At 37.6% G+C, this 15,357-nt stretch overlaps 1 protein-coding gene and 1 non-coding gene across 6 annotated transcripts; both read left to right on the top strand.

The window, feature by feature from the left end:
* The first annotated feature begins 71 nt into the window (after positions 1 to 71).
* On the top strand, positions 72 to 9,787 carry LZIC (leucine zipper and CTNNBIP1 domain containing). 5 transcript variants are annotated; one of them, XM_081489358.1, is made up of 8 exons: positions 72 to 124; positions 748 to 904; positions 4,000 to 4,108; positions 5,617 to 5,752; positions 6,077 to 6,175; positions 7,480 to 7,575; positions 7,879 to 7,960; positions 8,451 to 9,787. In XM_081489358.1, exons 3-8 carry the CDS (start codon positions 4,008 to 4,010, stop codon positions 8,507 to 8,509), a joined length of 573 nt encoding a protein of 190 aa, XP_081345484.1. In that variant the 5' UTR covers positions 72 to 124; positions 748 to 904; positions 4,000 to 4,007; the 3' UTR covers positions 8,510 to 9,787. The 5 variants fall into 5 exon arrangements, with proteins under 5 accessions (XP_081345484.1, XP_081345487.1, XP_081345483.1 ...); XM_081489361.1 differs by having other exon boundaries at positions 72 to 163; XM_081489357.1 differs by having other exon boundaries at positions 72 to 317; positions 748 to 850.
* On the top strand, positions 2,411 to 2,483 carry TRNAV-CAC (transfer RNA valine (anticodon CAC)). Its single transcript has one exon. It is a non-coding gene; the product is annotated as a tRNA-Val (tRNA).
* Positions 9,788 to 15,357: the final 5,570 nt, after the last annotated feature.

The raw sequence follows: 15,357 nt of genomic DNA, 5'->3' as shown, positions 1-15,357 counted from the left end.
GTAGCCCGAACGCCAAAGAAGGTAACACCCGCGGCCGCACCCACATTGGCTCCGGGAAACCGGAAATGCGTGCGTCTGACTGAAGTGCTCCTCCTGCACGCGTCCGCCGGGCTGGGCCCCTCAGGTAGGCGGGGCCCCTGGCTCCTAACTCTGGAACCTTCGGGTAGGCAGAGGTGGAGAGGGAACCTTGAGGGCCTTGAGGAGGTGGTTTGGTTTCTGGTCTGGGAAGAGCGGAAGAGTTTTGGGGATAGCGGATTCCCGGCGGCCTCTGGTGGCAGCCGGGCCTAGTCGAGCTGGCCGCCGCAGGACCCAAATGTGTGAGCTTCAAGTTCCTCGGTTGGGAAATGGGATTTGGGGCTGTGACCAGAGCTGCTCCCTTACCGCGTCCGAATGCCTGAGGTCCGGACGCTGCTTATTTCCAGGCGGGAAAACTTGCGCTCTCCACCTTTACCATTTCTGTGCTTTTTGGGTTTGACAGCTTCCCTCAAGGCAAGTCCGGGTGCGGGGTTCTCCTCTGTCACCCCCTCGACTTCAGAAAAACCTGAGAACGACTGCCGGAGACACAGTCGAGAGAAAATGTGTTTGTCCCCCTTCTCCAACTCCCTACCGCCCATTTGAAGTCTTCCTCGAAAGAGAGATTGTGTTATATTCTCTGGCTGCCTAAGTGGAGTTTTCGGGACTGCTTTAGGCCACATTTATATATAGTAAATAAAACCACTTACTTGTTAATCGTTTCCTTTTTCCCAGACGACTCCACCCCTAGGTGGTTTGAACTTTGAGCCTGTTTTAGTCCTGATGATAAGTTTCGCTTTCCTCAAGTTGAAGACACTTGGAACTTCAAGAATTGGAGGTTTATGCCTTTTGAGACCGGGCACTGAGCAGAGTTAAGAGTACTAAGAGACAGGTGAGCGGGAAAGAGTACCTTCCTCTCCAGATTAATTTCTGAGAGTAATTTTGCATTTTAGTAAAAGGTGCACCACCTTTATTGGATACTAGGTGGTGCCTGCGAGTTAATCTTTCTGAGCTAAATCTCAAATAATGTAACATCAGGGTAGGGTTTTTAAAGAGTTTCTATCTTCCCTGAAATTGTTTTAAAATACCTTTACCTCCTTAAAATACGTTGTGCCCTTATGCAGTTCATTCAGTTATTGACTATCTAGTCTGTATTAAGTGCTGAGGAGTCTAAGAAAGGAATCAGACTCAATTTTCTGCTCTCAGTTTACAGTCTGAAGAGGAAAACAGACAAACAACAAGCTATAATGAAATCATGTATAATTCAAGGCCAGATACAGTGCTAAGTAGAGACTAAGATGTAGAATGCAGTAGATAAAGCAGTCAATTCTCATTATTCGTTTACCTGTTATTTATCCAGTACTTTCTGTTTGCCCAGCATTGTGCTAGTTAGTGGTGTGTAAAAAAATTGTAAAACCCCTATTCTCAAATAACTCACAATCTAGTGACTGGGAGGGAACCAAGGACGGCAGTATGGAGAAGGTGAAATTTGACCTTGAAGAATGAATGACTTGGCCTTGATAAGTAGAAAAAAAAAATACAGGCTCAAAAGAGAAAGGTGAAAGTGCATGATATGCTTGAAACGGCACGTAGTCCATTGTAGTTAAGACTATAGGAAATTAAGCCTGAAAAGACACTTTATTTTACATTAGGTTTCCCTTGATTTACTCTGAAAAATTCAACAGATTAAAAATAAAATTTCAATGTGTATTTCCAGGAGAAATTATACATGAAACATAGTAAATTACTTTCTGGCTAATCTATTATACATGAACTAAGCTATAATAAATTACACTTCTGGCTATAATGTAGCTCATTTATATTTACATATTATTCATGATTGTAGATGATTTAAGCCAATTTTTTAAAATACAGTAAAAAAGATAAAAGATGCAGTAGCAAGTCTAGATTTTCACTGATTGCATTCTATTTTGAATATCATATAAGGAATCTCCTTCATTAAAGTTCACATGTGGAATCACTTGGAAATGATTATGTGTAGGAAAATTTTAAATGCTTTCAAAAGTTACCCTGAAAGAAAGAAAATGAAAGTCGCTCAGTTGTATCCGACTCTTTACGACCCCATGGACTATACAGTCCATGGAATTCTGGCCAGAATACTGGAGTGGGTAGCTGTTCCCTTCTCCAGTGGATCTTCCTAAGGATTGATTCGTTACCAGCTGAGCCACCAGGGAAGCCAAAAATTTACCTTAGGATTTAGGTTTTGATGAATATACCTAATATTAATGTTTCCTAAAAAGGAATGTGAGTGTAATTTCTGTAAATGAAAAAACTCAAACACTATAAATGTTAAGGTAAATGCATACAATATCAATACATCAAATCAGGAGCTTTTCTATACCTTAGCAATAATCAGAAATTGTTAATAACAGGGACTTCCTTGGTGGTCCAGTGGCTAAGACTCTGCACTCACAATGCAGAGGCCCTGAGTTCAATCCCTGGTTAGGGAACTAGATCTCACATGCTACAACAAAGACTTGGCACAGCCAAATAAATAAATATTAAAAAAAGAGAAATTGTAATAACAAAACCACTATTTCCAATATTAACAAAAAATACAAAATATCTAAGAACAGCCAGTATTCAAATCCTTTGTGAGTAATACTTTTTTTTATTTTAACTAAAGACCATGAAAGAAAAAGCCTAGGTAATTGGAGAGATATATTGCTTAATTGAAAGATTCAAATTTCAAGGATTCAGGTTTTATCCATACTAATTTTAATGTAACTCTTGTCAAAATTTCAATTGAATTTTGAGAAGAAGTTGTCAAACTGATTCTTAAATTTATTTATAAGAGAAAATGTACAAGAATAGCCAAGAATTTGGAGGAAAAAACCCACAATAATAAAGGTAACTCCTTATCAGTCATCTGTGTACACCAGCTTTAAAGCTATAATAAATAAAATAGCAAAGTAATGCCTTAGGACTAGAATATTGTCAACAAAACAGAGTCTGTTTCTATTGAGTCTCAAAGGTAGCATAAATAAATACCAGTAAAACAGTTTTGGGGCAGTTAGTTATCCATTTGAAAGAAAATTAAAGATCCCTATTTCACAGCACTAACAAAACCTGTGTGCTTAAAGAGCTCAGTGTAAAAAAATATCTATAAAAGTCTTAGGACACAAAATAGTATATTTTTGGGAATTCCTGGTGGCCCAGTGGTTAGGACTCAGTGCTTTCACTGCCAGGGCCCAGGTTCAGTCCCTGGTTGGGGAACTAAGATCTTGCAAGCTCTGTGGCACAGACCCCTCTGCCCGCCACCCCCCCAAAAAAAACCATAACAGTATATATTTGAAAATCTTGTATGGTTAGAGCCTGCTTTCATGGGACACAAAACTAAGAAGACATAGAGAAGATAGGTTTGGCCACTAAAAATAATAATTTACCATAACAAAAAATACCATAAGTAAAATTTAAAATCAGGAGACAAGAGGTAATATTTGCAACAGAAAAACAAAGACTTTATATCCATATTCTATGAATCAGTAAGAGAAAGATAATCCCGTAGAAAAATGGGCACATTTCCAGAGAAGAAATTCATATCAAAAATTGTTCATGCCTACAAGTCATTAGGTAAATGTACACAAAGGCCAACAAGATAATACTAGGAGTATTCTGAGTCCTGGAGTGTACTTACTAAGAATGAAAAAGAAAGTTAAAATGAATCTTGTAGAGCAGAGGCACACCTGATCTGTTTCCTCATGAATCCATATTTTCATCTATCAGATTTGTTTAGTAAGGTAGATCAATAGTTAAAACTTCTAATTAATTTGTCAAGTCAATGAAGACTGCCAGGCATTTTTGTGGGGTGTTACTACTATATGAATTTAAACTTTTATGTTTCTTTGCACAGCTATCTTCCCCACACCTGTAGCTCAGAAAGAGTATAATCTAGTTTAAATTGCACTGCTATATTGAATCATTTCAAATAACCAGTACTGCATGTGAGTTTATTGTTCTACTTAGAGATTAAAATGGCTTCCAGAGGAAAGACAGAGACAAGCAAATTAAAGCAGAATTTAGAAGAACAGTTGGATAGACTAATGCAACAATTACAAGACCTGGAGGAATGCAGGTAATAGTATAATTTATACTGCTATGCTGTAAAATCGCATTTTTTTCTGCAGTTAGAGTATAAGCTCTGTGTGTGCAGTCCCATGTGTGATTCTGGTTTCCCCTGTAGTAGTCTTCACAGCGCTTTGTCTGCTGGACAACTAAACTCAGTATAGGTTTTAGAGTTAAAGAGCCTGGGATATTAAAGTCTTTAGCTTAATTACAAAGTGAATATGAACTTGGGCCTTAACCACCTTGAGTTTCCATTTCCTCAAGTGTGAAATGGAAATAATAACACTTATCTTGTCTTCAGTATTTAAAGTAGCCCTGCCTGGTATCAAGCTGAGAATGTATTGAACTTTCTGGTGTGTGTTTTCACCCTTAACTGCTCAAAGGTCTAAGACTGCTCATTGCCTTTTTAACAACCTTGAAGATTGTTGTAAACATTACAGATGAAGAGACTGACTTAATGCTTGGCCCAAAGCAGGCACTTGATATATAGGAGCTCTTTTTCTAGTAAATGTTTATTAAATGGTTTGTTTGGAGTACCCAGATGGCAAGTACTACATTGTTGTTGTATTTCAAAGTACATAAAATTTTACCCACCATTAATGTTTTGATGGCTGTGAAGGGGTGGGTGGGCTGGAGAACAGTTGTGCTGGTGGTGGTGATAGTGGGTGAGTTTCCTCACCCAGAAAAATCTTCAGCTAGCCTTTTCCTGATTGGGAATCACAGAGTAGCTAATGAAACTCCCTCAGCACCTGTATGGAAATGATGTTCTCTGGCTGTCCGACAGCAGGAGATGAAACCAGTCAATCCTAAAGGAAATCAACCCTGAATATTTACTGGAAGGACTGATGCTGAAGCTGAAGTGCTATTACTTTGGTCACCTGATGGGAAGAGCTGACTCATTGGAAAAGACCCTGATGTTGAGAAAGATTAAAGAGTGGGAGGAGAAGGGGGAAGCAGAGGGTGAGATGATCGGATGATATCACCAACTCAATAGATACGAGTTTGAGCAAACTCTGGGAGATGGTGAAGGACAGGGAAGCCTGGCATGCTGCAGTTCATGGGGTTTCAAAGAGTTGGACATGAGTTAGTGACTGAACAATGATAATTATAACAACTATTTATTAAATACCTATTTTATACCAAGAACTTTTCATATTTCATTTAATGCAAGGAAGGTACTATTATTATCTGCCACTTATAGATAAACTGAGACTTGGCTAGTTAAATATCTTGCCTAAGGTTATACCATTGATTCAGAGACTGCCTAAAAGGAAGTTATTATGTAGTTTGTTAAGTATGCCTCACTTTGGTAAAAAAAAAAACAACAAAGTTATCAGTGTTGTGGAATAATGCCCACACTAGTATCTGAACACATCCATTAGATGTATTTTTGATATATTTTCTTTCAGCCTTTTTTCCACCAGCCTTTTTTTTTGTATATATGTGTATTTGAAACCTTGGTGTATAACTACTGATTAGTTTTGGTTTTTTTTTGTCTTGAAACTATATTTTCTTCAGAGAGGAACTTGATACAGACGAATATGAAGAAACCAAAAAGGAAACTCTGGAGCAACTAAGTGAATTTAATGATTCACTGAAGAAAATTATGTCTGGAAATATGACGTTGGTCGATGAACTAAGTGGAATGCAACTGGTAAGTGTAATTTACTTACGTTGGTGACACAATTTGTTGTGGTTTTTTTTTTCTCAGTAAGTATATTTAAAATATTAATAGAAAATATGCCCTGTTGAGGGTTTAACTTCTAGAGGAATGTCTACTTATGGATAAAACAGCATTTGCTTCCAGATCTTCATCTAGTTATATGTTTTACTCCAGTGATGCATGGAAATAGCAAATGTAAATTAAAGTTGTAACAGTATTTGATGAACAAAGAAGACCTATTAAAAATGGAAGATCCCTCAATCAAATATTGTAATATTTGTTGAACTTTTTTTTTTAACCTTCTTGTATTTCTAGGCTATCCAGGCAGCTATCAGCCAGGCCTTTAAAACCCCAGAGGTCATCAGATTATTTGCAAAGAAACAACCAGGTCAGCTTCGGACAAGGTTAGCAGAGGTAAAGTTTCTTTCAGTTGATCTAATCACTTTGTTTATTTCTTTTCTCAGCCCAAGAATTTGCTCAGTGTGATGTTCTGAAGTTTAAAACTTGGTCAGTTGAAAATGTACAACAGCAAGAGTGAACCCTAATGTAAAGTATAGACTGTGGGTGATTATGATGTGTCAGTGTTTGTTCATCAGTTGGAACAGATGTATACTCTGGTAGGGGATGTTTATAATGGGGAGATCGTGCATGAGTGGGGGAGGCAATGGCTGTATGAGGAATCTCTGTACCTTTTGCTCAATTAACTGTGAACCTAAAACTGCTCTAAAAAGTAGTCTTATTTTAAAAAATTGGTCAGTTGATTTTAGAGCCACAACCCACAGTTTCCTGACAAAATCAGTCCTTTATTGATAACAAATACAGAGGTTTAAACAGCATATGGCAGTTTAAATCACTACTGACTGCTTCTACTAAGACACCACATTTAAAGTTTTACTATTTAGTTCTGGAGCCCTGAATTGAAATCCCATCTAGCATTCATTAGCAGCACCAGTGCTTATGCGTGTGTGGGCTTCCCTATCTAAGAATTTCAAACATCTTTATAAACCTGATACTTGAGGAAGTCTGTTTATAGACATGAATATAATTAAGATGTTAATAAGTTATACGCAACCATTGGTAATTTAATAGCCTAGTGATTAAGAGCATGGACTTGGGACAGATCAACTGAATTTGTACCCCTGCTTTACTATGGACATACGTGATGTTGGCGGAGTTCGTTTCTTCAGTCTCTTTTGCTGTTTCTCCATTTGTAAAAAGGCGGTAATGATACCTCTTCTGGTTCTTACGAGGTTTAAATGGAGTAATATGTGTATGTGCACTATTACTAATGCAGTGTGTCTATGTACATAGAATAGTACCAAGGCATAGTACACTCTCTCCATGTTTCTGGTGGTAGAGGTGGTATTTAATCAAAGTTCCAGGGGATCTATAACCAGTTGTCTTTTTCAGGCCTGTAGACCACGCTTCAGTGTAATGAAATAGAGTTTTCAGAGGATAGCTCCTCTTTAAAGGAAGCTGTTGACCTGCTAATTCCTCAGTAGAGTTTGTAACTAAGACCATTGTGATGATTAGTACCAAGATATATTAGAACTGTGTGAGAACATTCCTATCATGTTTACCTTGAATTGTGTCTATAGTTTTTTATAATATTAATCAGTAAAGGATCTTTTCTTAAAGAAGTAGATCTGAAAAGCTTGATTTTATGCAAAGAATGTTTTTAACTTAAATACCATATACTTCACACTTATCTGTCACAGATGGATAGAGATCTCATGGTAGGAAAGCTGGAAAGAGACCTGTATACTCAACAGAAAGTGGAGATACTTACAGCTCTCAGGAAACTTGGAGAGAAGGTATCTGTATTTAATTTAACATATTTGGTATAAGGAAAAAGTGGAAAGTGTTTGATATAGAACACCCCCCACCCCGCCCACCGGTTTCTTGGCTTGCCGGATCTTAGTTCCTGGGGATAGAACCTGTGCCCCCTGCAGTGGAAGCATGGAGTCTTTAACCAGTGGACTGCCAGAAGAGTCCCTGGTATATAGCTTCTTCAGCTGTGATCTAGTTTGTGGTCCTACGACATTCTTAACAGTGGTTCCTAGAACTACTTGTTAACATCTGAACTCAGTCCTTTGGGCTTTGTTTTGTTTGTTTAGCTGACTGCAGATGATGAGAACTTCTTGTCAGCAAACGCAGGTGCTATTCTCAGCCAGTTTGAGAAAGTCTCTACAGACCTTGGTGAGTACTCTTGTATTTCTGAAAGCTGGACATGAATTATTGTTTCAGATTGACAGATGGTGTGGGTGAGACAAAATAATGGTCTTTTCTTGAGTTAGCAGTGAAACCAGAATTATTTTCTCTATAAACTTCTTTTAATGGGTTTATTTCCCAATACTTTTTAATTAAAAATAATCAAGTTAGTATAGCCTAATGTTTTAAAAATATTTGTCAGCTAAATGTAAATATAAAAGTAAATTAAGATTTTACACGTTCTATTTCATACCTGAATTAAAATGTCTGTAACCAATAAATTGCCTGTGTAGCTGAGTTGTTTGTGCAGGGGAAGGAAATTGGGATGGCAGTGGAAGGTTTAGGGATAATGCACCAATAATAGAAGCTCATTTTATTTTCTATTTTAGTATCTGTGTGATAGGTTTTCCTCTCTTTACCTGGAACTGTAAATGCATTTGAAATGACATCTTTGTTTATTATGTGTCTTTCTCCTTAGGCTCTGGAGACAAAGTTCTTGCTCTGGCAAGTTTTGAGGTTGAAAAAACGAAAAAATGATATGATGTGAAAGCTTGGGACACTGATCACATTCTTATTGTAAATGGTATTTTTCTTCTGGGGAGTTTGAGCTATGGCAGAGAAGTCAAGAGATTCATGAAATGTATTCATAACCTAAGAAAAGGTGACAGAAGAACGTACTCATGGCTTTTGTTTATGCCCTTCGTCATTGTGCTTTGTGTAGGGATACACGCTTCAATGATTTTGGCCTTTTGGGATGGAGGGCCTCATGGACCTTGTTCATTATGGTTTGTCTGTTTAAGAGAAAACAGTGTCTCGGCCTGTTTTTATTAAACCTCCCTGTTCTTAAGTGCTGATAGTAAATGAAAAGATGTGAAATGACAGTTCTTTTCTGCTCATAATTTATCCCCACATGTTGGAGTAAATAATGTAGCAACATCAATAGACCTCATATATGTTCATTGCTTTTTTAAAGTTCTAAGTGATCTTAGAAATCATTTTCATTTTACATACAAGGAAAATGAGGCTCAGAAAGAGTGAGTGACTTGTTTGAAGTCTTAACTAGAGACAGAGTTGGGGATGAGACTTGAGTGTCCTGTCAGTGTAATGTCCTTTGAGTTTTATTTGTTTATTCTGTGCCACTTTTAAAAAATAATTAAGACATATTTGTACAAGTCTATGTTTATGAAAATTCAGTGTCCCAATAAGAAGTTGTCACTGAGGGACCATTCTCCAGCCTGTAAGCTCTCGGTATGAATGGTGCCCATTGTGTCTCTGAGTTTTGAGCTTGGAACAATGGGAGCCCTGTTGCGAGCCTCCTGAGGTAACTTAACCTCCTGCGTTGTTTCACCAGGGAAGCAATTGGAAGTGGCAGCTCGAGGCCCTCCCTGTGTGTGACCTCTTTGCTGAAACCCAAAGGGTGGTGACCGTAAATTACTATTTACTCTTCAGTTTTTGGAGAAATGCAAAATAAGTTCCAAGGAGTAGCCAGTTTCTCTCCTGAGTATTTAGTCTCTCTGCACGCTCAAATATGTAGATTTTCGCATATGTATGTACGTCAGCTTGTTTCCCAGACTCGGGCCACTTTATATTCTTACATGTTTTTCTCAATATTCTTTTTCTTTTAAAAATTAAAAACATTCTTAAAATGTTTAAAGCTTCTTGTATACTGTAAAATCTCCTAGGTGCTCTGCCAACTGGACAAATTAGCGGAACTCAGCTACATTAATGCCTTATTTGGAACTTTTAATGGGTAATTTTTTATGTATTGGTTTATGATGATCATAAACTCATTAAATTGTGACAAACTAAGGAAAAGCAGATTACCTGCTATTTGTTTAGGGCTTTGCGGTCAGTCATCATTATTTCATTATTCTGTGTGTTCTTTTTAACCGAAGTGAAATTCACATGACATAAAATTCACCATTTTAAAGTATACAGTTCAGTACACTCACAGTGCTGTGTGGTGATCACCATTATCTGGTCCAAAACATTTTCATCACCCCCAAGAGGGCCCCCATACTTACTAAGCAGTCACTCACTTCTCCTTCCAGTCCTTCAGCAACCACTCATCCACTTTCTATCTCTGTGAATTTACCTATTCTGGACATTTGGTATAAATGGTGTTATATAGTATGGACCTTTTGTGTCCGGCCTCTTTCACTGAGCATATTGTTTTAGAGGTTAATCCACATAGTAGCATGTATCAGTGCTTCATTCATTTTTAGTGGCTGAAAATACTCCCTTGTATGGGTACCACATTGTGTTTATCCATTTATCTCTTGATGGACATTTGGTTTTTTTCCACTTTTTGGCTATTGTGAATAGTGCTGCTGCTAGCTCAGTTGGTGAAGAATCTGCCTGCAATGCAGGAGACCTGTGTTTGATTCCTGGGTCGGGAAAATCCCCTGGAGAAGGAAATGGCAACCCACTCCAGTATTCTTGCCTGGAGAATCCCATGGACAGAGGAGCCTGGCAGGCTACAGTCTGTGAGGTCACAAGGGTTGGACACGACTTCGCAACTAAACTACCACTACTATGAACATTAATGCATAAGTATTTGTTTAAATATCTACTTTCACTTCTTTTGGATATGTACCTAGGAACAGAATTGCTGTTTTGGGTGTTGGGGTTTTTTTTTTAATTCATAGCAATATTTTCCCTTCCCTTTCAGTAGTAGTAGGACAAGGAAAATTGAAAGTATTTTACATTTGAAAGGGGCCAAAATGAATCTGGAGTCCTTAAACTTTGGTTTCCCTTAAATTTTCTGTAAGACTAACCTAAGTGAAATATTTTGTCATTAATCACAGTAATGTATTCATTTTGTAAGTAATGACTACTACTCAATTTAAAATTAATCTTCCTTTCAGAGTGGCCAGGTTTGCAGTGCCTAGCAAAACACTGTCAGTCAGGGCCGTGTGACCTTTGGTAGGTTACTTAATCTTTTTGAGCCTCATTTTTCTCTTCATCTCTTCAGTTGAGTGGGAGCTACCTACTACATAGGATTACTGTGCATTGCCCTCTCTTTGTTAATATAGAAAGATGCTTTACATTGGAGCTAATCTACCATTTAACAGTTTTTTCAAGGGCCATATGATATATTTTGTTTCAAAATTTGGTATCAGAATAATTTGAAAAGTGAATACTTTGAAAAGTCTAGATAACTGTAGTTATTAAATGACTTGTAAACTATGTTTATATTCATATTTTGCTATATTTAATCTTCTGGTTTTTTAGACCTCTTGGGAGGTCTCAGACTGCAATAGCTAATGCTAGGGTGGCTGTTTGACATCTTTGGGTCAAGCTAATATTTTAAAGAAAAGAAGACCTGCTTTTGTCAAAGAACTGGGGTTGCCACAAAAGTAAATTCCAGTGATCAAGTGTCCAACCTGGCTGTTTAAGGAAATATAATTTGAAACAATTTCTGTTTCAATGTTTTGCTTTTTTTTTAACCCAGTGAGTGGTAAGTTAGGTATTCTAGGTGGGTGGTAGAAGAAGAAATCAAGCAGTAGAATGAGTTGTTTCCAGGAATGAGTTAGAGTTGGGACAGATGGATTTTTAACTTTGGTTGTTAGGCCTTTTACTGAAGACACTCAGCCAAAGAACGATCATCTTAGGCAAAATAAAAGACTGAGGAAACCCACCATTAGAAGAGTGTCTTATTACAGTGAATGGTGGATAGTTTGAAACTATTACAGCAAAAATAAACCCGGACCATTTTGCCTGGAGCTTTTCAACCACTTTCCTGTCCATTTTTTTTCTTATTCTAGTTATTACCAAGACCAAAAATCACTCTTCTTTGCTTCTCAAAATGTTTTTCAGCATTAATATGTAAATTTAAACTGTCAGCATTCCCACAGACCTCCATGAACAAGCTGTAATTGCTTCCAGTCTGTGTGGCCTTGGAATTAAACTGGGAAAACTAGTATTTAGTATTTTCATTAAGTTGCAAAAAGCAGGTTAGAAATACAGCTCTAATAGGTATGGCCTTTTGACACCCTCACTCTCTTTTTGAAAGCCCCTCTCCCTGTTCACAGTAACAGCAAAGCGGAGAGACTGAGCTGCTGAAGGACCTGAAATACAAGGGGTCAGTGGTGGTCTTGAGAGTTCGCAGTGGAAAGTCCATGCTGTTCCAGGCAGAGGGACCACTGGAGAGGTTTGAGGCTGTCAGTTTGTAGCTTCCTAATGCTTGGTTGTTTTCCTCTGAGAACATCAGATTCCTTACAGCTTCAGACAATGGACTACAATTAAAAATAAACAAGTAAAAATATTTTCCATAAAGGAGGTCAAGGAGAGCCACCGGTTTTCTTTTGAATTAAAAAAGAGGAAGATAACGCTAGTAAGAGTTCTTATTAAGATTATGCATCAGTCACAGGTCTTCTGCCCCAAATGCTGACAACTGTGGCCGTGAACTTCTGAAGCTTTCCCAGAAGAACCTCTGATTGTGTGATTCTGTCATAATTTCATTACATGGTTTAAGAGTTTGTAATCTTAATTGTCTGTTTACTCTAAAATGTCTTAGTAGTTCAAGTACTGTTTTTTTGTTACTGCTAAATTGTCATATATATACATCGGATTTTTCTTTCCTATAAGAAAGAGTTCAATGATTTTTTTTTTTTTCTCATTTTTGGCTTGTGTGGAAACCAGATTCTTTAGGCCTGGCCTTATTCCCACAGTATTCATAAACCAGGCCAGGTTGAAAACTGAGGCAGTGACCCTTGATAATAATCAAAGAGATAAGTAATTTAGGTAAAAGCAGATATTTGGCCTGGATTCGATTATACGTGATTGCCTTAATCCTATAGTTGACCATGTTTTTAGAAAATGTGGGTTTTTTTTTATTATTTCGTCTTTTAAAAAGATTTTTTTTTTTTCTGGCTGCCCCATTCAGCATGCAGGTTCTTAGTTCCCCAAACAGGGGTCGAACCCATGCCCCCTGCAGTAGATATGCAGAGTCCTAACCACTGGAGTGCCCAGGAATTCCCTTAATTTTTTTTTTTTTTAATTTTGTTAACACCTCAAATTTTACATCAAGTTTATTCTAGGTCTTGGTAAATTATACATTAGATTTGATTTATAAAGCTCTGAGCTTATAAATCAATTATACTTCAGTAAAAATAAATAAATTTTTTTAAGACAGTGGAACTGTAAGAAGCCGTAAGTCTGGCATCCTATGTCAGTGCTTGGAAAAGAGCCACCCACCAATCAGGAAAGTTCACTTTAAACTCATGGAAGCAAGAAATAAACTTCCATTGTGTTTGAACCACCAAAACAAACAAAAGCCTCTGAGCTTTTGCTCATTTATTTAAATATTTTGTTTCATAGTTACCCAGGAGATGAGCATTTGTAATTTTGGAGCAAACAGGCAGAATCTCAGCCCCTTAGCCTCAGCCTCCTGGCATTTCTTTTCATCTTGTCTTCCAGAAGTGTGCATTGTTTATTCTTCTGCAAGAAAATATGAGCAAGTAAAAGAGTACATGCAGACAGAACCTAAATCTACTTTCCACTCTCAAGAAGGAAAATGTAGACTCTTGTCTCTAACCTGTGCGGTTGGGGCAGAGATGAGGGATGTGAGTGTGTACTCCTGTGTGTGCCTGCCTCCAGGGAGCCTGACTGCTCCCACAGTGCTGGCTCAGATGACCCCCCCATGGTGCTGCTCTTGCCAGAGAGGGTGGTTGATTATGCCAGGTTAATTTTGTTACAAAGCACTGGACAAATTGTAGATACTAGGCCCTTTTGGTTTGAAAAACTCAAAATGTACTTTTTCCTGGTGAGGATTAGGTCTTGAAAGTGAAGAGAATGTGTTTTAGAGAAATCTTAACAATAATTCCTATGTGGAAGCCAGGATAGATTCTTCTATCTGCTACCTCTTCTGATTGTGATGTCATCTATTCTTCATCAGACATTTATTGAGTACTGATACATGACAGGCATTACTTAGCTCTTTTTTGTTAAGTTTTCTAAAATGCATATTGGATAGAGTCTTGAAAAAAAAATAAGACTCTTAAGTGTTTATATGGTAACAGAGGTTTAGATGTCAGACTGTATCACCAAGAGCTTTATTTTATAATGATAAAATCGAGTTTTAAATAGACCTAAACCCCCACCCAATCTGTTACTCTATCTTAGTTAGATGGGTCCTTAGAATCATTATTTCAGATGTGTATTCACATAGTGTTAGGAGGATTACACTTGGAAATAATTCTGATCTGTGTAATTTGAACTAAATGATCTCTTTCATCTATATTTACATCATTTTAAAATCTATCTTTAGGGAGTTCAGTGGTTGTCTAGTGACTTTGACTGCTGTGGGCCAGGGTTCAGTCCCTGGTCAGGAAATTAAGATCCTGCAAGCCACACAGAGGGGCAAAAAACTAAAATTATAAAATCAAATCATTAATATAAATTGCATATGTCACTAAAATACAATTGACCCCTGAACAATGTAGGGGTTGGGAGTGGCCACCCTCTGCACAGTTGAAAATCCATGTATAACTTGACAGTCAGCCCTTGGTAACTGTGGTTCCACATCCATGCATTCAGCCAACTGCAGATTGTGTAGTACTGTACTATGTATTTAGTAAAAAAAATCTGGGTATAAGTTGACCCACACAGTTCAAACTGTGTTGGCCCATGTTGTTCAAAGGTTAAGTTGTTTTGGAGAATGTTGAATGGAGAGAAAGTGAGAATACTCCTATAGGGGAGGAAAAAATATCTTTCCTATACCTTTTTGTGTTCTTGACTGGTACCCCTATAACAAAGGCAGATTAACAGGAGAAAAGCATACAGATTTATTTCTTGTAAGTGTTATGTGACATGGGAGCCTTCATAAGGAAATGAAGACCCAGAGAAACCATTAAACCTGAGTGTATTCATGCTAGATTTGATGATGAGTGAAAAGTCTTGGGAAAATGTGATAGAACAAAAGTGAGCTAAGTATAATAAACTGAGAGAAACAGCCAGATCTGTTTGTTCCAGTTCTTCTGTGTCTCTTGTCTTCGAAGGTAAGGATGCTCCTTCCTTCCAGGTGTTGGGGAGGGTACATCTCATAGGAGGGTTTTGTGACCTGCCTCACAGGAAGGTCAAAAATACTATTCATGCCATTTCTCAAGTTTCTTCAGCTTAAAATATTCAATATGCCAAGGTGCCATATCGTGGGATGGTGTGTCCTCTGAATCCTGTCACGGCATTTCTAGTCCTAATTGTGCCACTCTTTCATATTTAACTTTGGCCCAAGTTTGTCAAGTCACCTCTATATATTCATGTAGATATTTTGTGAAGGATGGTTATTAAATGTTTAAATTGCTTTGAAGCTACAGTATAAGGAACTGTATGAAATTAAATAATGCCACTTTCATTAAAATTATATAAAATCTTTAAATATACAC

Source organism: Giraffa tippelskirchi, chromosome 5 (assembly GCF_054371585.1).
Source record: "Giraffa tippelskirchi isolate mGirTip1 chromosome 5, T2T-mGirTip1v1.2.pri, whole genome shotgun sequence".
NCBI lineage: Eukaryota > Metazoa > Chordata > Mammalia > Artiodactyla > Giraffidae > Giraffa > Giraffa tippelskirchi.
The sequence above is the reverse complement of the archived record's forward strand: the minus strand, read 5'-3'. Positions and strand labels throughout refer to the sequence as shown.